The sequence below is a fragment of the Oncorhynchus gorbuscha genome, linkage group LG11 (assembly GCF_021184085.1).
Source record: "Oncorhynchus gorbuscha isolate QuinsamMale2020 ecotype Even-year linkage group LG11, OgorEven_v1.0, whole genome shotgun sequence".
Taxonomy (NCBI): Eukaryota; Metazoa; Chordata; class Actinopteri; order Salmoniformes; family Salmonidae; genus Oncorhynchus; species Oncorhynchus gorbuscha.
In genome coordinates, this window is record NC_060183.1 from 1,297,791 (window position 1) to 1,315,388 (window position 17,598).

The 17,598-nt window shown below is 43.8% G+C and overlaps 1 protein-coding gene across 1 annotated transcript in view; it reads left to right on the forward strand.

Annotated features, from left to right (window-relative positions):
* The window catches only part of egln1a (egl-9 family hypoxia-inducible factor 1a), a 46,414-nt gene extending 29,412 nt beyond the window's left edge, over window positions 1-17,002 (forward strand). Inside the window, exons 2-5 of the mRNA XM_046368395.1 lie at window positions 4,723-4,842; window positions 11,854-11,990; window positions 14,318-14,385; window positions 15,791-17,002. Coding sequence (XP_046224351.1) covers window positions 4,723-4,842; window positions 11,854-11,990; window positions 14,318-14,385; window positions 15,791-15,846 — 381 coding nt within the window. The 3' untranslated portion in view covers window positions 15,847-17,002. The remainder of the gene's footprint in view (window positions 1-4,722; window positions 4,843-11,853; window positions 11,991-14,317; window positions 14,386-15,790) is intronic.
* Window positions 17,003-17,598: the final 596 nt, after the last annotated feature.

Below are 17,598 nucleotides of genomic sequence, written 5' to 3' on the forward strand. Positions count from 1 at the left end.
CTTTGTTTATTAGGCACGGTGCTTTGTTTATTAGGTACGGTGCTTTGTTTATTAGGCACGGTGCTTTGTTTATTAGGTACGGTGCTTTGTTTATTAGGTACTGTGCTTTGTTTATTAGGCACGGTGCTTTGTTTATTAGGTACGGTGCTTTGTTTATTAGGCACGGTGCTTTGTTTATCAGGCACGGTGCTTTGTTTATTAGGCACGGTGCTTTGTTTATTAGGTACGGTGCTTTGTTTATTAGGTACGGTGCTTTGTTTATTAGGTACGGTGCTTTGTTTATTAGGTACGGTGCTTTGTTTATTAGGTACGGTGCTTTGTTTATTAGGTACGGTGCTTTGTTTATTAGGCACGGTGCTTTGTTTATTAGGCACGGTGCTTTGTTTATTAGGTACGGTGCTTTGTTTATTAGGTACGGTGCTTTGTTTATTAGGTACGGTGCTTTGTTTATTAGGCACGGTGCTTTGTTTATTAGGTACGGTGCTTTGTTTATTAGGTACGGTGCTTTGTTTATTAGGCACGGTGCTTTGTTTATTAGGCACGGTGCTTTGTTTATTAGGCACGGTGCTTTGTTTATTAGGCACGGTGCTTTGTTTATTAGGCACGGTGCTTTGTTTATTAGGCACGGTGCTTTGTTTATTAGGCACGGTGCTTTGTTTATTAGGCACGGTGCTTTGTTTATTATGCACGGTGCTTTGTTTATTAGGTACGGTGCTTTGTTTATTAGCCACGGTGCTTTGTTTATTAGGTACGGTGCTTTGTTTATTAGGTACGGTGCTTTGTTTATTATGCACGGTGCTTTGTTTATTAGGTACGGTGCTTTGTTTATTAGCCACGGTGCTTTGTTTATTATGCACGGTGCTTTGTTTATTAGGTACGGTGCTTTGTTTATTAGCCACGGTGCTTTGTTTATTAGGCACGGTGCTTTGTTTATTAGGCACGGTGCTTTGTTTATTAGGTACGGTGCTTTCAGAAAGTATTCAGCCCCCTTGACTTTTTCCACATTTTGTTACCTTACGGACTTATTTTAAAATAAAACCCCATAATGACAAAGCAAAATTAATATAAGTATTCAGACCCTTTACTCAGTACTTTGTTGAGGCACCTTTGGCAGTAATTACAGCCTCAAGTCTTTTTGGGTATGACGCTACAAACTTGGCACACCTGTATTTGGGGAGTTCCTCCCATTCTCCTCTGCAGATCCTCTCAAGCTATGTCAGGTTGGATGGGGAGCGTCGCTGCACAGCTATTTTCAGGTCTCCAGAGATGTTCGATCGGGTTCAAGTCCAGGCTCTGGCTGGGCCACTCAAAAGACATTCAGAGACTTGTCCCGAAGCCACTCCTGCATTGTCTTGGCTGTGTGTTTAGGGTCATTGTCCTGTTGGAAGGTGAATCTTCGTCCCATGTATATTGTATAATTTGTGAAAGGGGCAGTGCAGTCAAAAACGTGTATTTATTTTCCACACTATGAGGTTGAAATAACACCAAAATTATGAATATTTTGATAATGCCCTTTTAGTGTAAGAGTTTTTTTTTTTAAAGAACGCCTGGAATTTCAGCCTGTTTTCAGCACACAGCATGACATCACAATCTGTTCTGATTATTCTGACCAATGACCAGTTATCTTTTATTTGCATATGTATCCTCCTACTCTTACCCCACGGCAGGGGTCGCCTGATTTGAAAATGGGGATTGATTGTTCATAGAACCGGCGGTTAAGTCCGTAACCTCCAGTGGCCGCTAGATGCGGTTGTCACGAACAAGGCCGTTTCTGTTTTCTTCCTACGTATGTGGCTCTATCTTTTATAAAAGGTTTAAGTTACAAAATATTATGAGCCCGTCACTGTATGTGTCTGTTTCCCTCTACGAGCCACGCAGGACTCATTAGAACAGAGGACAAGACCTACATCAGACTGGGAGGGAAGTAGAATCATCGACCCAACACCTTTCTGGTTCATTTCAGTCACTTAGTTCAAACCATACTTCCTTCAGTTTGAAATGGTCCTTCTGTAGCTCAGTTGGTAGAGCATGGCGCTTGTAACGCCAGGGTAGTGGGTTCGATTCCCGGGACCACCCATACGTAGAATGTATGCACACATGACTGTAAGTCGCTTTGGATAAAAGCGTCTGCTAAATGGAATATATATAAATACTGTCAATAGTACTGTTGGACTGATTTGTAATAGACTGTCATAGCTGTTGAGCACATCACTCTTTTACATGGTGGGGGTTGCGAATTATATTACAATTGGGATCGCAAGTGTAACGGATGTGAAACGCCTAGCTTAGTTAGCGGTGGTACGCGCTAAATTGCGTTTCAATCGGTGACGTCACTTGCTCTGAGACCTTGAAGTAGTGGTTCCCCTTTGCTCTGCAAGGGCCGCGACTTTTGTGGAGCGATGGGTAACGATGCTTCGTGGGTGACTGTTGTTGATGTGTGCAGAGGGTCCCTGACAGGTAGACACCACACCCTGACAGGTAGACGCCACACCCTGACAGGTAGACGCCACACCCTGACAGGTAGACACCACACCCTGACAGGTAGACACCACACCCTGACAGGTAGACACCACACCCTGACAGGTAGACACCACACCCTGACAGGTAGACACCACACCCTGACACCACACCCTGACAGGTAGACACCACACCCTGACAGGTAGACACCCTGACACCACACCCTGACAGGTAGACACCACACCCTGACAGGTAGACGCCACACCCTGACAGGTAGACACCACACCCTGACAGGTAGACACCACACCCTGACAGGTAGACACCACACCCTGACAGGTAGACACCACACCCTGACAGGTAGACACCACACCACCCTGACAGGTAGACACCACCCTGACAGGTAGACTTCCTGTCACCCCTGACAGGTAGACACCACACCCAGGTGACACCACACCCTGACACCACACCCTGACAGGTAGACACCACACCGTGACAGGTAGACACCACACCCTGACACCACACCCTGACAGGTAGACACCACACCGTGACAGGTAGACGCCACACCCTGACGCCACACCCTGACAGGTAGACGCCACACCCTGACAGGTGTGGTGTCTACCCACCCTGACAGGTAGACACCACACCTGACAGGGTGACACCACACCCTGGTGCCACACCCTGTCAGGTTCCTGTCAGGGTGTGGTGTCTACCTGTCAGGGTGTGGTGTCTACCTGTCAGGGTGTGGCGTCTACCTGTCAGGGTGTGGCGTCTACCTGTCAGGGTGTGGCGTCAGGGTGTGGCGTCTACCTGTCAGGGTGTGGTGTCTACCTGTCAGGGTGTGGTGTCTACCTGTCAGGGTGTGGTGTCTACCTGTCAGGGTGTGGTGTCAGGGTGTGGTGTCTACATGTCAGGGTGTGGTGTCTCCTTGTCAGGGTGTGGCGTCTACCTGTCAGGGTGTGGCGTCTACCTGTCAGGGTGTGGTGTCTACCTGTCAGGGTGTGGTGTCTACCTGTCAGGGTGTGGTGTCTGGCTTGTCAGGGTGTGGCGTCTACCTGTCAGGGTGTGGTGTCTACCTGTCAGGGTGTGGTGTCAGGGTGTGGTGTCTACCTGTCAGGGTGTGGCGTCAGGGTGTGGTGTCAGGGTGTGGCGTCAGGGTGTGGCGTCTACCTGTCAGGGTGTGGCGTCAGGGTGTGGCATCAGGGTGTGGCGTCTACCTGTCAGGGTGTGGTATCAGGGTGTGGCGTCAGGGTGTGGCGTCAGGGTGTGGTGTCTACCTGTCAGGGTGTGGTGTCAGGGTGTGGTGTCAGGGTGTGGCGTCTACTTGTCAGGGTGTGGCGTCCTCCTGTCAGGGTGTGGCGTCTACCTGTCAGGGTGTGGCGTCTACCTGTCAGGGTGTGGTGTCTACCTGTCAGGGTGTGGTGTCTACCTGTCAGGGTGTGGTGTCAGGGTGTGGTGTCTACCTGTCAGGGTGTGGCGTCAGGGTGTGGTGTCTACCTGTCAGGGTGTGGTGTCAGGGTGTGGTGTCTACCTGTCAGGGTGTGGTGTCAGGGTGTGGTGTCTACCTGTCAGGGTGTGGTGTCAGGGTGTGGTGTCTATCTATAATTATGCAATTCTAAGTTTCTGCAACTTCCGTTGACATTTTTCTTTTACATTCCAAATGATTTTTATTTGAATGTCTATTTTAGACTGTAACATCAATAACGGAGGGTGTAACATTCATAGCGGGAGTGTGTTTCGTAGCCGGAGTGTGTTTCGTAGCGGGAGTGTGTTTCGTAGCGGGAGTGTGTTTCGTAGCGGGAGTGTGTTTCGTAGCGGGAGTGTGTTTCGTAGCGGGAGTGTGTTTCGTAGCGGGAGTGTGTTTCGTAGCGGGAGTGTGTTTCGTAGCGGGAGTGTGTTTCGTAGCGGGAGTGTGTTTCGTAGCGGGAGTGTGTTTCGTAGCGGGAGTGTGTTTAGCGGGAGTGCGTGTCATAGCGGGAGTGTGTTTCGTGTCATAGCGGGAGTGCGTTTCGTAGCGGGAGTGCGTTTCGTAGCGGGAGTGCGTTTCGTAGCGGGAGTGCGTTTCGTAGCGGGAGTGCGTTTCGTAGCGGGAGTGCGTTTCGTAGCGGGAGTGCGTTTCATATCGGGAGTGCGTGTGGGTCACCTTCCTAGGTCTAATCGTGAGGGACAGTTAATGTTGGCGTGAGTAATGGTATCACGTTCTTAAGAGTCAGGACTAATCATCTCCTTCCAAGGCAATCATCATAATGTTTCTGTTCTGTTGTCTAGGCGATGGTGGCGTGTTACCCAGGCAACGGGACCGGATACGTACGCCATGTGGACAATCCGAACGGAGACGGGCGATGTGTCACCTGTATATACTACCTAAATAAAGACTGGGACACCAAGGTACATTACTGTCTACAGTTATACTGAAATGAACCCTCTAGCACAGAGACTGAGATACCAAGGTATTAAATATTACTGTCTCCAGTTATACTGAAATTCACCCTCCAGCACAGAGACTGAGATACCAAGGTATTAAATATTACCGTCTCCAGTTATACTGAAATGAACCCTCTAGCACAGAGACTGAGATACCAAGGTATTAAATATTACTGTCTCCAGTTATACTGAAATGAACCCTCTAGCACAGAGACTGAGATACCAAGGTATTAAATATTACTGTCTCCAGTTATACTGAAATGAACCCTCTAGCACAGAGACTGAGATACCAAGGTATTAAATATTACTGTCTACAGTTGTACTGAAATGAACCCTCCAGCACAGAGACTGAGATACCAAGGTATTAAATATTACTGTCTACAGTTATATTGAAATTAACCCTCTAGCACAGAGACTGAGATACCAAGGTTTTAAATATTACTGTCTACAGTTATACTGAAATTAACCCTCCAGCACAGAGGGTGAACAAGATCCTTTGGGTTTGACCAGAGCCAAGTAGGGAATAGGGTGAGCTAGGACACATGCCCGGCATCCTGAATGGGACTGGTGTTTATTGACCTGTAGTTTCTGGTCTGGTGTTTATTGACCTGTAGTTTCTGGTCTGGTGTTTATTGATCTGTAGTTTGTGGTCAGGTGTTTATTGATCTGCAGTTTGTGGTCAGGTGTCTGGTGTTTATTGATCTGTAGTTTGTGGTCAGGTGTTTATTGATCTGCAGTTTGTGGTCAGGTGTTTATTGATCTGCAGTTTGTGGTCAGGTGTCTGGTGTTTATTGATCTGTAGTTTGTGGTCTGGTGTTTATTGATCTGTAGTTTGTGGTCAGGTGTTTATTGATCTGCAGTTTGTGATCAGGTGTTTATTGATCTGCAGTTTGTGGTCAGGTGTTTATTGATCTGTAGTTTGTGGTCTGGTGTTTATTGATCTGTAGTTTGTGGTCAGGTGCTTATTGATCTGTAGTTTGTGGTCAGGTGTTTATTGATCTGTAGTTTGGGGTCAGGTGCTTATTGATCTGTAGTTTGTGGTCAGGTGTTTATTGATCTGTAGTTTGTGGTCAGGTGTTTATTGATCTGTAGTTTGTGGTCAGGTGTTTATTGATCTGTAGTTTGTGGTCAGGTGTCTGGTGGTTATTGATCTGCAGTTTGTGGTCTGGTGTTTATTGATCTGTAGTTTGGTCTGGTGTCTGGTGTTTATTGATCTGCAGTTTGTGGTCTGGTGTTTATTGATCTGCAGTTTGTGGTCAGGTGACTGGTGTTTATTGATCTGTAGTTTGTGGTCAGGTGTCTGGTGGTTATTGATCTGTAGTTTTTGGTCAGGTGTTTATTGATCTCTAGTTTGTGGTCTGGTGTCTGGTGTTTATTGATCTGCAGTTTGTGGTCTGGTGTTTATTGATCTGTAGTTTGTGGTCAGGTGTTTATTGATCTGTAGTTTGTGGTCAGGTGTTTATTGATCTGTAGTTTGTGGTCAGGTGTCTGGTGGTTATTGATCTGCAGTTTGTGGTCTGGTGTTTATTGATCTGTAGTTTGTGGTCTGGTGTCTGGTGTTTATTGATCTGCAGTTTGTGGTCTGGTGTTTATTGATCTGCAGTTTGTGGTCTGGTGTTTATTGATCTGCAGTTTGTGGTCTGGTGTCTGGTGGTTATTGATCTGTAGTTTGTGGTCAGGTGTTTATTGATCTGTAGTTTGTGGTCTGGTGTCTGGTGTTTATTGATCTGTAGTTTGTGGTCAGGTGTTTATTGATCTGTAGTTTGTGGTCAGGTGTCTGGTGGTTATTGAACTCAAATCCTTCTGTTCACCTGATTTAGTATTCCTCACAATCAAATGTAGACCGCATTATCTACCAAGAGAATTCTCTTCGATTATAATCACAGCCGTATATATTCCCCCCCCAAGCAGACACATTGATGGCTCTGAACGAACTTTATTTGACTCTTAGCAAACTGGAATCCATACATCCTGAGGCTGCATTCATTGTAGCTGGGGATTTTAACAAGGCTAATCTGAAAACAAGACTCCCTAAATTGTATCAGCATATCGACTGCGCAACCAGGGCGGGAAAAACCTTGGATCATTGTTACTCTAACTTCCGCGACGCATATAAGGCCCTGCCCCGCCCTCCTTTCGGAAAAGCTGACCACGACTCCATTTTGCTGATCCCTACCTACAAACAGAAGCTAAAACAAGAGGCTCCCACGCTGAGGTCTGTCCAACGCTGGTCCGACCAAGCTGATTCCACACTCCAAGACTGCTTCCATCACTTGGACTGGGATATGTTCCGTATTGCGTCAGACGACAACATTGACGAATACGCTGATTCGGTGTGCGAGTTCATTAGAACGTGCGTTGAAGATGTCGTTCCCATAGCAACGATTAAAACATTCCCTAACCAGAAACCGTGGATTGATGGCAGCATTCGCGTGAAACTGAAAGCGCGAACCACTGCTTTTAATCAAGGTAAGGTGACTGGTAACATGACTGAATACAAACAGTGCAGCTATTCCCTCCGCAAGGCTATCAAACAAGCTAAGCGTCAGTATAGAGACAAAGTAGAATCTCAATTCAATGGCTCAGACACAAGAGGCATGTGGCAGGGTCTACAGTCAATTACGGACTACAAGAAGAAACCCAGCCCAGTCACGGACCAGGATGTCTTGCTCCCAGGCAGACTAAATAACTTTTTTGCCCGCTTTGAGGACAATACAGTGCCACTGACACGGCCTGCAATGGAAACATGCGGCCTCTCCTTCACTGCAGTCGAGGTGAGTAAAACATTTAAACGTGTTAACCCTCACAAGGCTGCAGGCCCAGACGGCATCCCCAGCCGCACCCTCAGAGCATGCGCAGACCAGCTGGCCGGTGTGTTTACGGACATATTCAATCAATCCCTATACCAGTCTGCAGTTCCCAGATGCTTCAAGAGGGCCACCATTGTTCCTGTTCCCAAGAAAGCTAAGGTAACTGAGCTAAACGACTACCACCCCGTAGCACTCACTTCCGTCATCATGAAATGCTTTGAGAGACTAGTCAAGGACCATATCACCTCCACCCTACGTGACACCCTAGACCCACTCCAATTTGCTTACCCAAATAGGTCCACAGACGATGCAATCTCAACCACACTGCACACTGCCCTAACCCATCTGGACAAGAGGAATACCTATGTGAGAATGCTGTTCATCGACTACAGCTCGGCATTTAACACCATAGTGCCCTTCAAGCTCGTCATCAAGCTTGAGACCCTGGGTCTCGACCCCGCCCTGTGCAACTGGGTACTGGACTTCCTGACGGGCCGCCCCCAGGTGGTGAGGGTAGGCAACAACATCTCCACCCCGCTGATCCTCAACACTGGGGCCCCACAAGGGTGCGTTCTGAGCCCTCTCCTGTACTCCCTGTTCACCCATGACTGCGTGGCCACGCACGCCTCCAACTCAATCATCAAGTTTGCGGACGACACAACAGTGGTAGGCTTGATTACCAACATCGACGAGACGGCCTACAGGGAGGAGGTGAGGGCCCTCGGAGTGTGGTGTCAGGAAAATAACCTCACATGATTGTGGACTTCAGGAAACAGCAGAGGGAACACCCCCCTATCCACATCAATGGAACAGTAGTGGAGAGGGTAGCAAGTTTTAAGTTCCTCGGCATACACATCACAGACAAACTGAATTGGTCCACTCACACAGACAGCATCGTGGAGAAGGCGCTGCAGCGCCTCTTCAACCTCAGGAGGCTGAAGAAATTCGGCTTGTCACCAAAAGCACTCACAAACTTCTACAGATGCACAATCGAGAGCATCCTGGCGGGCTGTATCACCGCCTGGTACGGCAACTGCTCCGCCCACAACCGTAAGGCTCTCCAGAGGGTAGTGAGGTCTGCACAACGCATCACCTGGGGCAAACTACCTGCCCTCCAGGACACCTACACCACACGATGTTACAGGAAGGCCATAAAGATCATCAAGGACAACAACCACCTGAGCCACTGCCTGTTCACCCCGCTATCATCCAGAAGGCGAGGTCAGTACAGGTGCATCAAAGCTGGGACCGAGAGACTGAAAAACAGCTTCTATCTCAAGGCCATCAGACTGTTAAACAGCAACCACTAACACTGAGTGGCCGCTACCAACACACTAACACTGACTCAACTCCAGCCACTTTAATAATGGGAATTGATGGGAAATGATGTAAAATATATCACTAGCCACTTTAAACAATGCTACCTAATATAATGTTTACATACCCTACTTTATTCATCTCATATGCATACGTATATACTGTACTCTATATCATCTACTGCATCCTTATGTAATACATGTATCACTAGCCACTTTAACTATGCCACTTTGTTTACATACTCATCTCATATGTATATACTGTACTCGATACCATCTACTATATCTTGCCTATGCTGCTCTGTACCATCACTCATTCATATATCCTTATGTACATATTATTTATCCCCTTACACTGTGTATAAGACAGTAGTTTTGGAATTGTTAGTTAGATTACTTGTTGGTTATCACTGCATTGTCGGAACTAGAAGCTCAAGCATTTCGCTACACTCGCATTAACATCTGCTAACCATGTGTATGTGACAAATAAATTTGATTTGATTTTTTTGGTGTTTATTGATCTGTAGTTTGTGGTCAGGTGTCTGGTGTTTATTGATCTCTAGATGTGTGTAGAGAACAGCCTATCATATCGTAGTATTAACGTGTGTAGAGAACAGCCTATCATATCGTAGTATTAACGTGTGTAGAGAACAGCCTATCATATCGTAGTATTAACATGTGTGTAGAGAACAGCCTATCATATCGTAGTATTAACGTGTGTAGAGAACAGCCTATCATATCGTAGTATTAACGTGTGTAGAGAACAGCCTATCATATCGTAGTATTAACGTGTGTAGAGAACAGCCTATCATATCGTAGTATTAACGTGTGTAGAGAACAGCCTATCATATCGTAGTATTAACATGTGTAGAGAACAGCCTATCATATCGTAGTATTAACAGCCTATCATATCGTGTAGAGAACAGCCTATCATATCGTAGTATTAACGTGTGTAGAGAACAGCCTATCATATCGTAGTATTAACGTGTGTAGAGAACAGTATCATATCGTGTAGAGCCTATCATATCGTAGTATTAACGTGTGTAGAGAACAGCCTATCATATCGTAGTATTAACGTGTGTAGAGAACAGCCTATCATATCGTAGTATTAACGTGTGTAGAGAACAGCCTATCATATCGTAGTATTAACGTGTGTAGAGAACAGCCTATCATATCGTAGTATTAACGTGTGTAGAGAACAGCCTATCATATCGTAGTATTAACGTGTGTAGAGAACAGCCTATCATATCGTAGTATTAACGTGTGTAGAGAACAGCCTATCATATCGTAGTATTAACGTGTGTAGAGAACAGCCTATCATATCGTAGTATTAACGTGTGTAGAGAACAGCCTATCATATCGTAGTATTAACGTGTGTAGAGAACAGCCTATCATATCGTAGTATTAACGTGTGTAGAGAACAGCCTATCATATCGTAGTATTAACGTGTGTAGAGAACAGCCTATCATATCGTAGTATTAACGTGTGTAGAGAACAGCCTATCATATCGTAGTATTAACATGTGTGTAGAGAACAGCCTATCATATCGTAGTATTAACGTGTGTAGAGAACAGCCTATCATATCGTAGTATTAACGTGTGTAGAAACAGCCTATCATATCGTAGTATTAACGTGTGTAGAGAACAGCCTATCATATCGTAGTATTAACGTGTAAGAACAGCCTATCATATCGTAGTAACGTGTGTAGAGAACAGCCTATCATATCGTAGTATTAACGTGTGTAGAGAACAGCCTATATCGTAGTATTAACGTGTGTAGAGAACAGCCTATCATATCGTAGTATTAACGTGTGTAGAGAACAGCCTATCATATCGTAGTATTAACGTGTGTAGAGAACAGCCTCATCATATTAACGTAGTATTAACAGCCTATCATATCGTGTAGAGAATATCAGTATTAACGTGCGTAGTATTAACGTGTGTAGAGAACAGCCTATCATATCGTAGTATTAACGTGTGTAGAGAACAGCCTATCATATCGTAGTATTAACGTGTGTAGAGAACAGCCTATCATATCGTAGTATTAACGTGTGTAGAGAACAGCCTATCATATCGTAGTATTAACGTGTGTAGAGAACAGCCTATCATATCGTAGTATTAACGTGTGTAGAGAACAGCCTATCATATCGTAGATGTGAAAGGCTGACTGCGAGTCTCCGGGTTCTTTTATCCAAACGAACTCTTTTCCTGTTAGCTTATTCTTCTGATTGCTCAGCAGGAAAGACCGTTCCCACGCCGCTTCCTATCCACAGCTCTCCTCCCTAAGTCCTCCACCACTGGAGTGTCCCAAATGGCACCCTATTCCCTAGACTGTCACTTCTTGGTCAACAGTAGTTCATTCTTAAGGGACTAGGGAGCCATTTGGAACACAGACCCAGAAGGTGGAACGGTCTTTTTCTTCTCTTTTCTAGTTCCACGTTTGTAACTGATTCAGCCGTAGGTCCTTTAAAGGGCCTTCTCATCCTTTCAAACAGTTTGTTGCTCTTAGTGCTGCTATGATCTGTCTGTTGACCTTGTAGTCAAACCCATTTCTTTCTATAGCAGAGTACTACATACATGTATCATCTGTCATTCTATTGTTGTGGTCTGTTCCAGGAACACGGGGATATTCTAATTGATTGATATGTTCTGTTCCAGAAACATGGGGGTATTTTGATTGTTTGATTGATTGATATGTTCTGTTCCAGGAACATGGGGGTGTTTTGATTGTTTGATTGATTGATATGTTCTGTTCCAGGAACATGGGGGTATTCTGATTGATTGATATGTTCTGTTCCAGGAACATGGGGGTGTTTTGATTGTTTGATTGATTGATATGTTCTGTTCCAGGAACATGGGGGTGTTCTGCGTATCTTCCCAGAGGGTAAAGCTCAGTTTGCCGACATCGAGCCTAAGTTTGACCGGTTGCTGTTTTTCTGGTCAGACAGACGGAACCCACACGAGGTCCAGCCCGCCCACGCTATCAGGTTAGTACCTTACCTGGTCAAGTTAAACTAACTACAATGTAACACATCTTATAACACACCTTTATAACACACCTTATAACACACCTTTATAACACACCTTATAACACACCTTTATAACTTTTCTTATAACACACCTTATAACACACCTTATAACTCATCTTATAACTCATCTTATAACACATCTTATAACTCACCTTATAACACACCTTATAACACACCTTATAACTCATCTTATAACTCATCTTATAACTCATCTTATAACACACCTTATAACACACCTTATAACTCATCTTATAACTCATCTTATAACTCATCTTATAACTCATCTTATAACTCATCTTATAACTCATCTTATAACTCATCTTATAACTCATCTTATAACACACCTTATAACTCACCTTATAACTCACCTTATAACACACCTTATAACTCACCTTTATAACTCATCTTATAACACACCTTATAACTAACCTTATAACTCATCTTATAACTCACCTTATAACTCATCTTATAACACACCTTTATAACTCATCTTATAACTCATCTTATAACTCATCTTATAACACACCTTTATAACTCATCTTATAACTCATCTTATAACACACCTTTATAACTCATCTTATAACTCATCTTATAACTCATCTTATAACTCATCTTATAACACACCTTATAACTCATCTTATAACTCATCTTATAACACACCTTTATAACTCATCTTATAACTCATCTTATAACTCATCTTATAACACACCTTTATAACTCATCTTATAACACACCTTTATAACTCATCTTATAACTCATCTTATAACACACCTTATAACTCATCTTATAACTCATCTTATAACACACCTTATAACTCATCTTATAACACACCTTATAACTCATCTTATAACTCACCTTTATAACTCACCTTATAACACACCTTATAACTCACCTTATAACTCACCTTATAACTCACCTTTATAACTCATCTTATAACACACCTTATAACTCACCTTATAACTCACCTTTATAACTCATCTTATAACACACCTTTAACACACCTTTATAACTCATCTTATAACTCACCTTTATAACACACCTTTATAACTCACCTTTATAACTCACCTTTATAACTCACCTTTATAACTCACCTTTATAACTCATCTTATAACTCACCTTTATAACACACCTTTATAACACACCTTTAACACACCTTTATAACTTTTCTTATAACACACCTTTATAACTTTTCTTATAACACACCTTTATAACACACCTTATAACACACCTTATAACACATCTTATAACACACCTTATAACTTTTCTTATAACACACCTGTATAACACCTGTATAACGCACCTTTATAACTTTTCTTATAACACCTTTATAACACATCATATAACACACCTTTAACTCATCTTATAACACACCTTTATAACACACCTTTAACTCATCTTATAACACACCTTATAACTCATCTTATAACACGCCTTTATAACTCATCTTATAACTCATCTTATAACACACCTTTATAACTCATCTTATAACACACCTTTATAACTCATCTTATAACTCATCTTATAACACACCTTTATAACTCATCTTATAACTCATCTTATAACACACCTTTATAACTCATCTTATAACTCATCTTATAACTCACCTTTATAACACACCTTTATAACTCATCTTTATAACTCACCTTTATAACACACCTTTATAACTCACCTTTATAACACACCTTTAACACACCTTTATAACTCATCTTATAACTCACCTTTATAACACACCTTTATAACTCACCTTTATAACTCACCTTTATAACTCACCTTTATAACTCATCTTATAACTCACCTTTATAACACACCTTTATAACACACCTTTAACACACCTTTATAACTTTTCTTATAACACACCTTTATAACTTTTCTTATAACACACCTGTATAACACACCTGTAAAACACACCTGTATAACACACCTTTATAACTTTTCTTATAACACACCTGTATAACACACCTGTATAACACACCTTTATAACTTTTCTTATAACACACCTTTATAACACACCTGTATAACTTTCTTATAACATACCTGTATAACATACCTGTATAACACACCTGTATAACACACCTTTATAACACACATGTATAACACACCTTTATAACTCATCTTATAACACCCGCTCAACCCTCAGCCACCCTCAACTCGCAAACAGCTTATAACACACCCTCACCTGTATAACCTATATCACCTGTCTCAGCTGTATCACCTGTCCAGAACTTGGTCTATTATCTCTGGTGTCTCCCTCCCAGAGATGTCAATTCTGACCTCTTCTTCTCCAGGTATGCCATCACAGTGTGGTATTTTGATGCTGATGAGCGAGCCAGGGCTAAAGAGAAATACCTAACAGGTAAACCTCTTACTATGAGGATATCACTGTACGTACCGTAAAACTTTCATTAATTGCCCAGGCATTTATTTAATTCAATGATTGAACACAACAGGCGCTTATTAGAGACAGGCTTTTATTTGAGACCGACGCTTATTATAGACGGGCTTCTATTTAGAGACGGGCTTCTATTTAGAGACGGGCTTCTATTTAGAGACGGGCTTCTATTTAGAGACGGGCTTCTATTTAGAGACGGGCTTCTATTTAGAGACGGGCTTCTATTTAGAGACGGGCTTCTATTTAGAGACGGGCTTCTATTTAGAGACGGGCTTCGATTTAGAGACGGGCTTCTATTTTGAGACGGGCTTCCATTTTGAGACGGGCTTCCATTTTGAGACAGGCTTCTATTTTGAGACAGGCTTCTATTTTGAGACATGCTTCGATTTAGAGACAGGCTTCTATTTCCTTAATGCACATAACATTTTCTCAATAAAATGTTGAAAAGACCAACCCACTGTTTATAGTTACCAGTATAAACATTATAATAACACTTATCTATCGCAGATCAGACTTACAAAGACTAGGCTGTCTATCATACACCCATGAATTTGATGTTGTGTTTTCTTGTTGGTGGCGCCATGGCTAGCAACGATGACAGAATTATTTTTACAAATGTTTTTAATGCACATGCCTGTGGAAATATAATAGTTGTGTCCATGGTAACCTGGTGAACACTTTATTTCGACCCGGTGTTTATTTGAAACAGCCGATGCCCAGCTTTTAAAAGGGACAGGCGGCTGTTTGAGACTCTGCGTTAAATTCAAGTTTTATGTTTTAACACCTTTCCATAAACCTAGGAGAATCATCTCGCTGTCAGCCTCTATAAGTCTGACTCTGTGTCTGTCTGCCTGTCTGCCTGTCTGTCTGCCTGTCTGTCTGCCTGTCTGTCTGCCTGTCTGTCTGTCTGTCTGTCTGTCTGTCTGCCTGTCTGTCTGCCTGTCTGTCTGCCTGTCTGTCTGTCTGTCTGTCTGTCTGTCTGTCTGTCTGTCTGTCTGTCTGTCTGTCTGTCTGTCTGTCTGTCTGTCTGTCTGTCTGTCTGTCTGTCTGTCTGTCTGTCTGTCTGTCTCTGTGTCTGTGTCTGTCTGTCTCTGTGTCTGTCTCTGTGTCTGTCTGCCTGTCTGCCTGTCTGTCTGCCTGTCTGTCTGCCTGTCTGTCTGTCTGTCTGTCTGTCTCTGTGTCTCTGTGTCTGTCTGCCTGTCTGTCTGCCTGTCTGTCTGTCTGCCTGTCTGTCTGTCTCTGTGTCTGTCTCTGTGTCTGTCTCTGTGTCTGTCTCTGTGTCTGTCTCTGTGTCTGTCTCTGTGTCTGCCTGTCTGTCTGTCTGTCTCTGTGTCTCTGTGTCTGTCTGTCTGTCTCTGTGTGTTTCCAGGAGCTGGAGAGAAAGGAGTGAAGGTGGAACTGAACAAACCATCAGACCCCAGCTAGTGAGAGAGGAGAGCGGAGAAAAGGAGAGAAGAGAGGATGGGAGGGGAGGAGACCAGAGGAGCCGAGGGAGAGGAGGAGACTGGAGCGGAGCAGAGGGGGGAGGAGACACCCCATCTACCAGCCAAGACCCTCCCCCCCACCCCTCCAGCCATGAAGTGCTATGCCCTGAGAAAGGGAGAGGCCTAAACCAAGAGAGATGGTGTAAGAGAGAGAAAGAGAGAGAGTATTTCGTTATGTTTTCTGGAGCTCTACGGGTGGACTGATTCCACAACTGACCTTGAATGTCATGACGTCACAGTACTGCAAGGAGAGACTGTCCCTTCTCTGCTTGTGGCCCAAAAGGGACCCTATTTCCTACATAGTGCACTAGACTAGTGACCAAAAAATAGATGCTCAATGGAGAATATCCATTGAACTAGCTTTTTATTCCAGGACTAAGCTATGGGCCTTGGTCAAATGTAGTGCACTCTGTAGGGAAAACGGTTCCATTTGGGACAGAGTCTGTGGCTTTTTGGTGAAGACAATGCTGAGAAAAAAGAAGTGGCCATTTAGAGAACGCTTTGAGCTTCAGGATCCAACCGACCCCTGAGAGACTGTCATTCTGTTGTCTTTCACCATCTTCTGGTGTTGAGCTTCAGGATCCAACCGACCCCTGAGAGACTGTCGTTCTGTTGTCTTTTACATGTTCTGGTGTTGTGGTTGATTCCTTAAAGGTACAGAGTCCATACTGACGAACTCCGAGTTAACCGTATTGCGAGTGCGTCTCAGAAGCAAGGCTTCTAATTGGGACAGCAAACTTAATTTTAAAAGGTTTAAGGGTTCATTCAGAGTTCGTAAGTATGGACCCACGGTGTTTTGCTTGTTGTGTTGATGCTGTTTACAAGGAATAAGCTGTTTTAAGCTTTTTGTTCAATGAGCTTGTGGAGGTTTTTTAATTAAATTAGCAGAGATCTCAATTAAACTAGTTTTTGATAACATGAAGAGATCTCATTTTTAAAGGTTTTTGATAACATGAGAGTTTTCAATTAAAATTGTTTTTGATAACATGAAGAGATTTCATTTTTAAATGTTTTTGATAACATGAGGAGAGATTTCATTTTTAAAGGTTTTTGATAACATGAGGAGAGATCTCAATAAAAAACAAATTTGGACAGTATTTTTGTCTCATGTTTTTTATGTATCTTCAGTCACTGCACAGTGAAGTGCCTCTCTCTCTCCTTTCTCGCTCTCTCTCTCCTTTCTCGCTCTCTACCTCCTTTCTCGCTCTCTACCTCCTCTCTCCCTGCTCTCTCGCTCGCTCTCTCCCTCCTTTCTCGCTCTCTACCTCCTCTCTCCCTGCTCTCTCGCTCTCTCCCTCCTTTCTCGCTCTCTACCTCCTCTCTCCCTGCTCTCTCCCTCCTCTCTCGCTCTCTACCTCCTCTCTACCTCCTCTCTCCCTCTCTACCTCCTCTCTCCCTGCTCTCTCCCTCCTCTCTCGCTCTCTACCTCCTCTCTCCCTGCTCTCTTGCTCTCTACCTCCTCTCTCCCTCCTCTCTCGCTCTCTACCTCCTCTCTCCCTGCTCTCTCGCTCTCTACCTCCTCTCTACCTCCTCTCTCCCTGCTCTCTCGCTCTCTCCCTGCTCTCTTGCTCTCTACCTCCTCTCTCCCTCCTCTCTCGCTCTCTACCTCCTCTCTCCCTGCTCTCTCGCTCTCTACCTCCTCTCTCGCTCTACCTCCTCTCTACCTCCTCTCTCCCTGCTCTCTCGCTCTCTA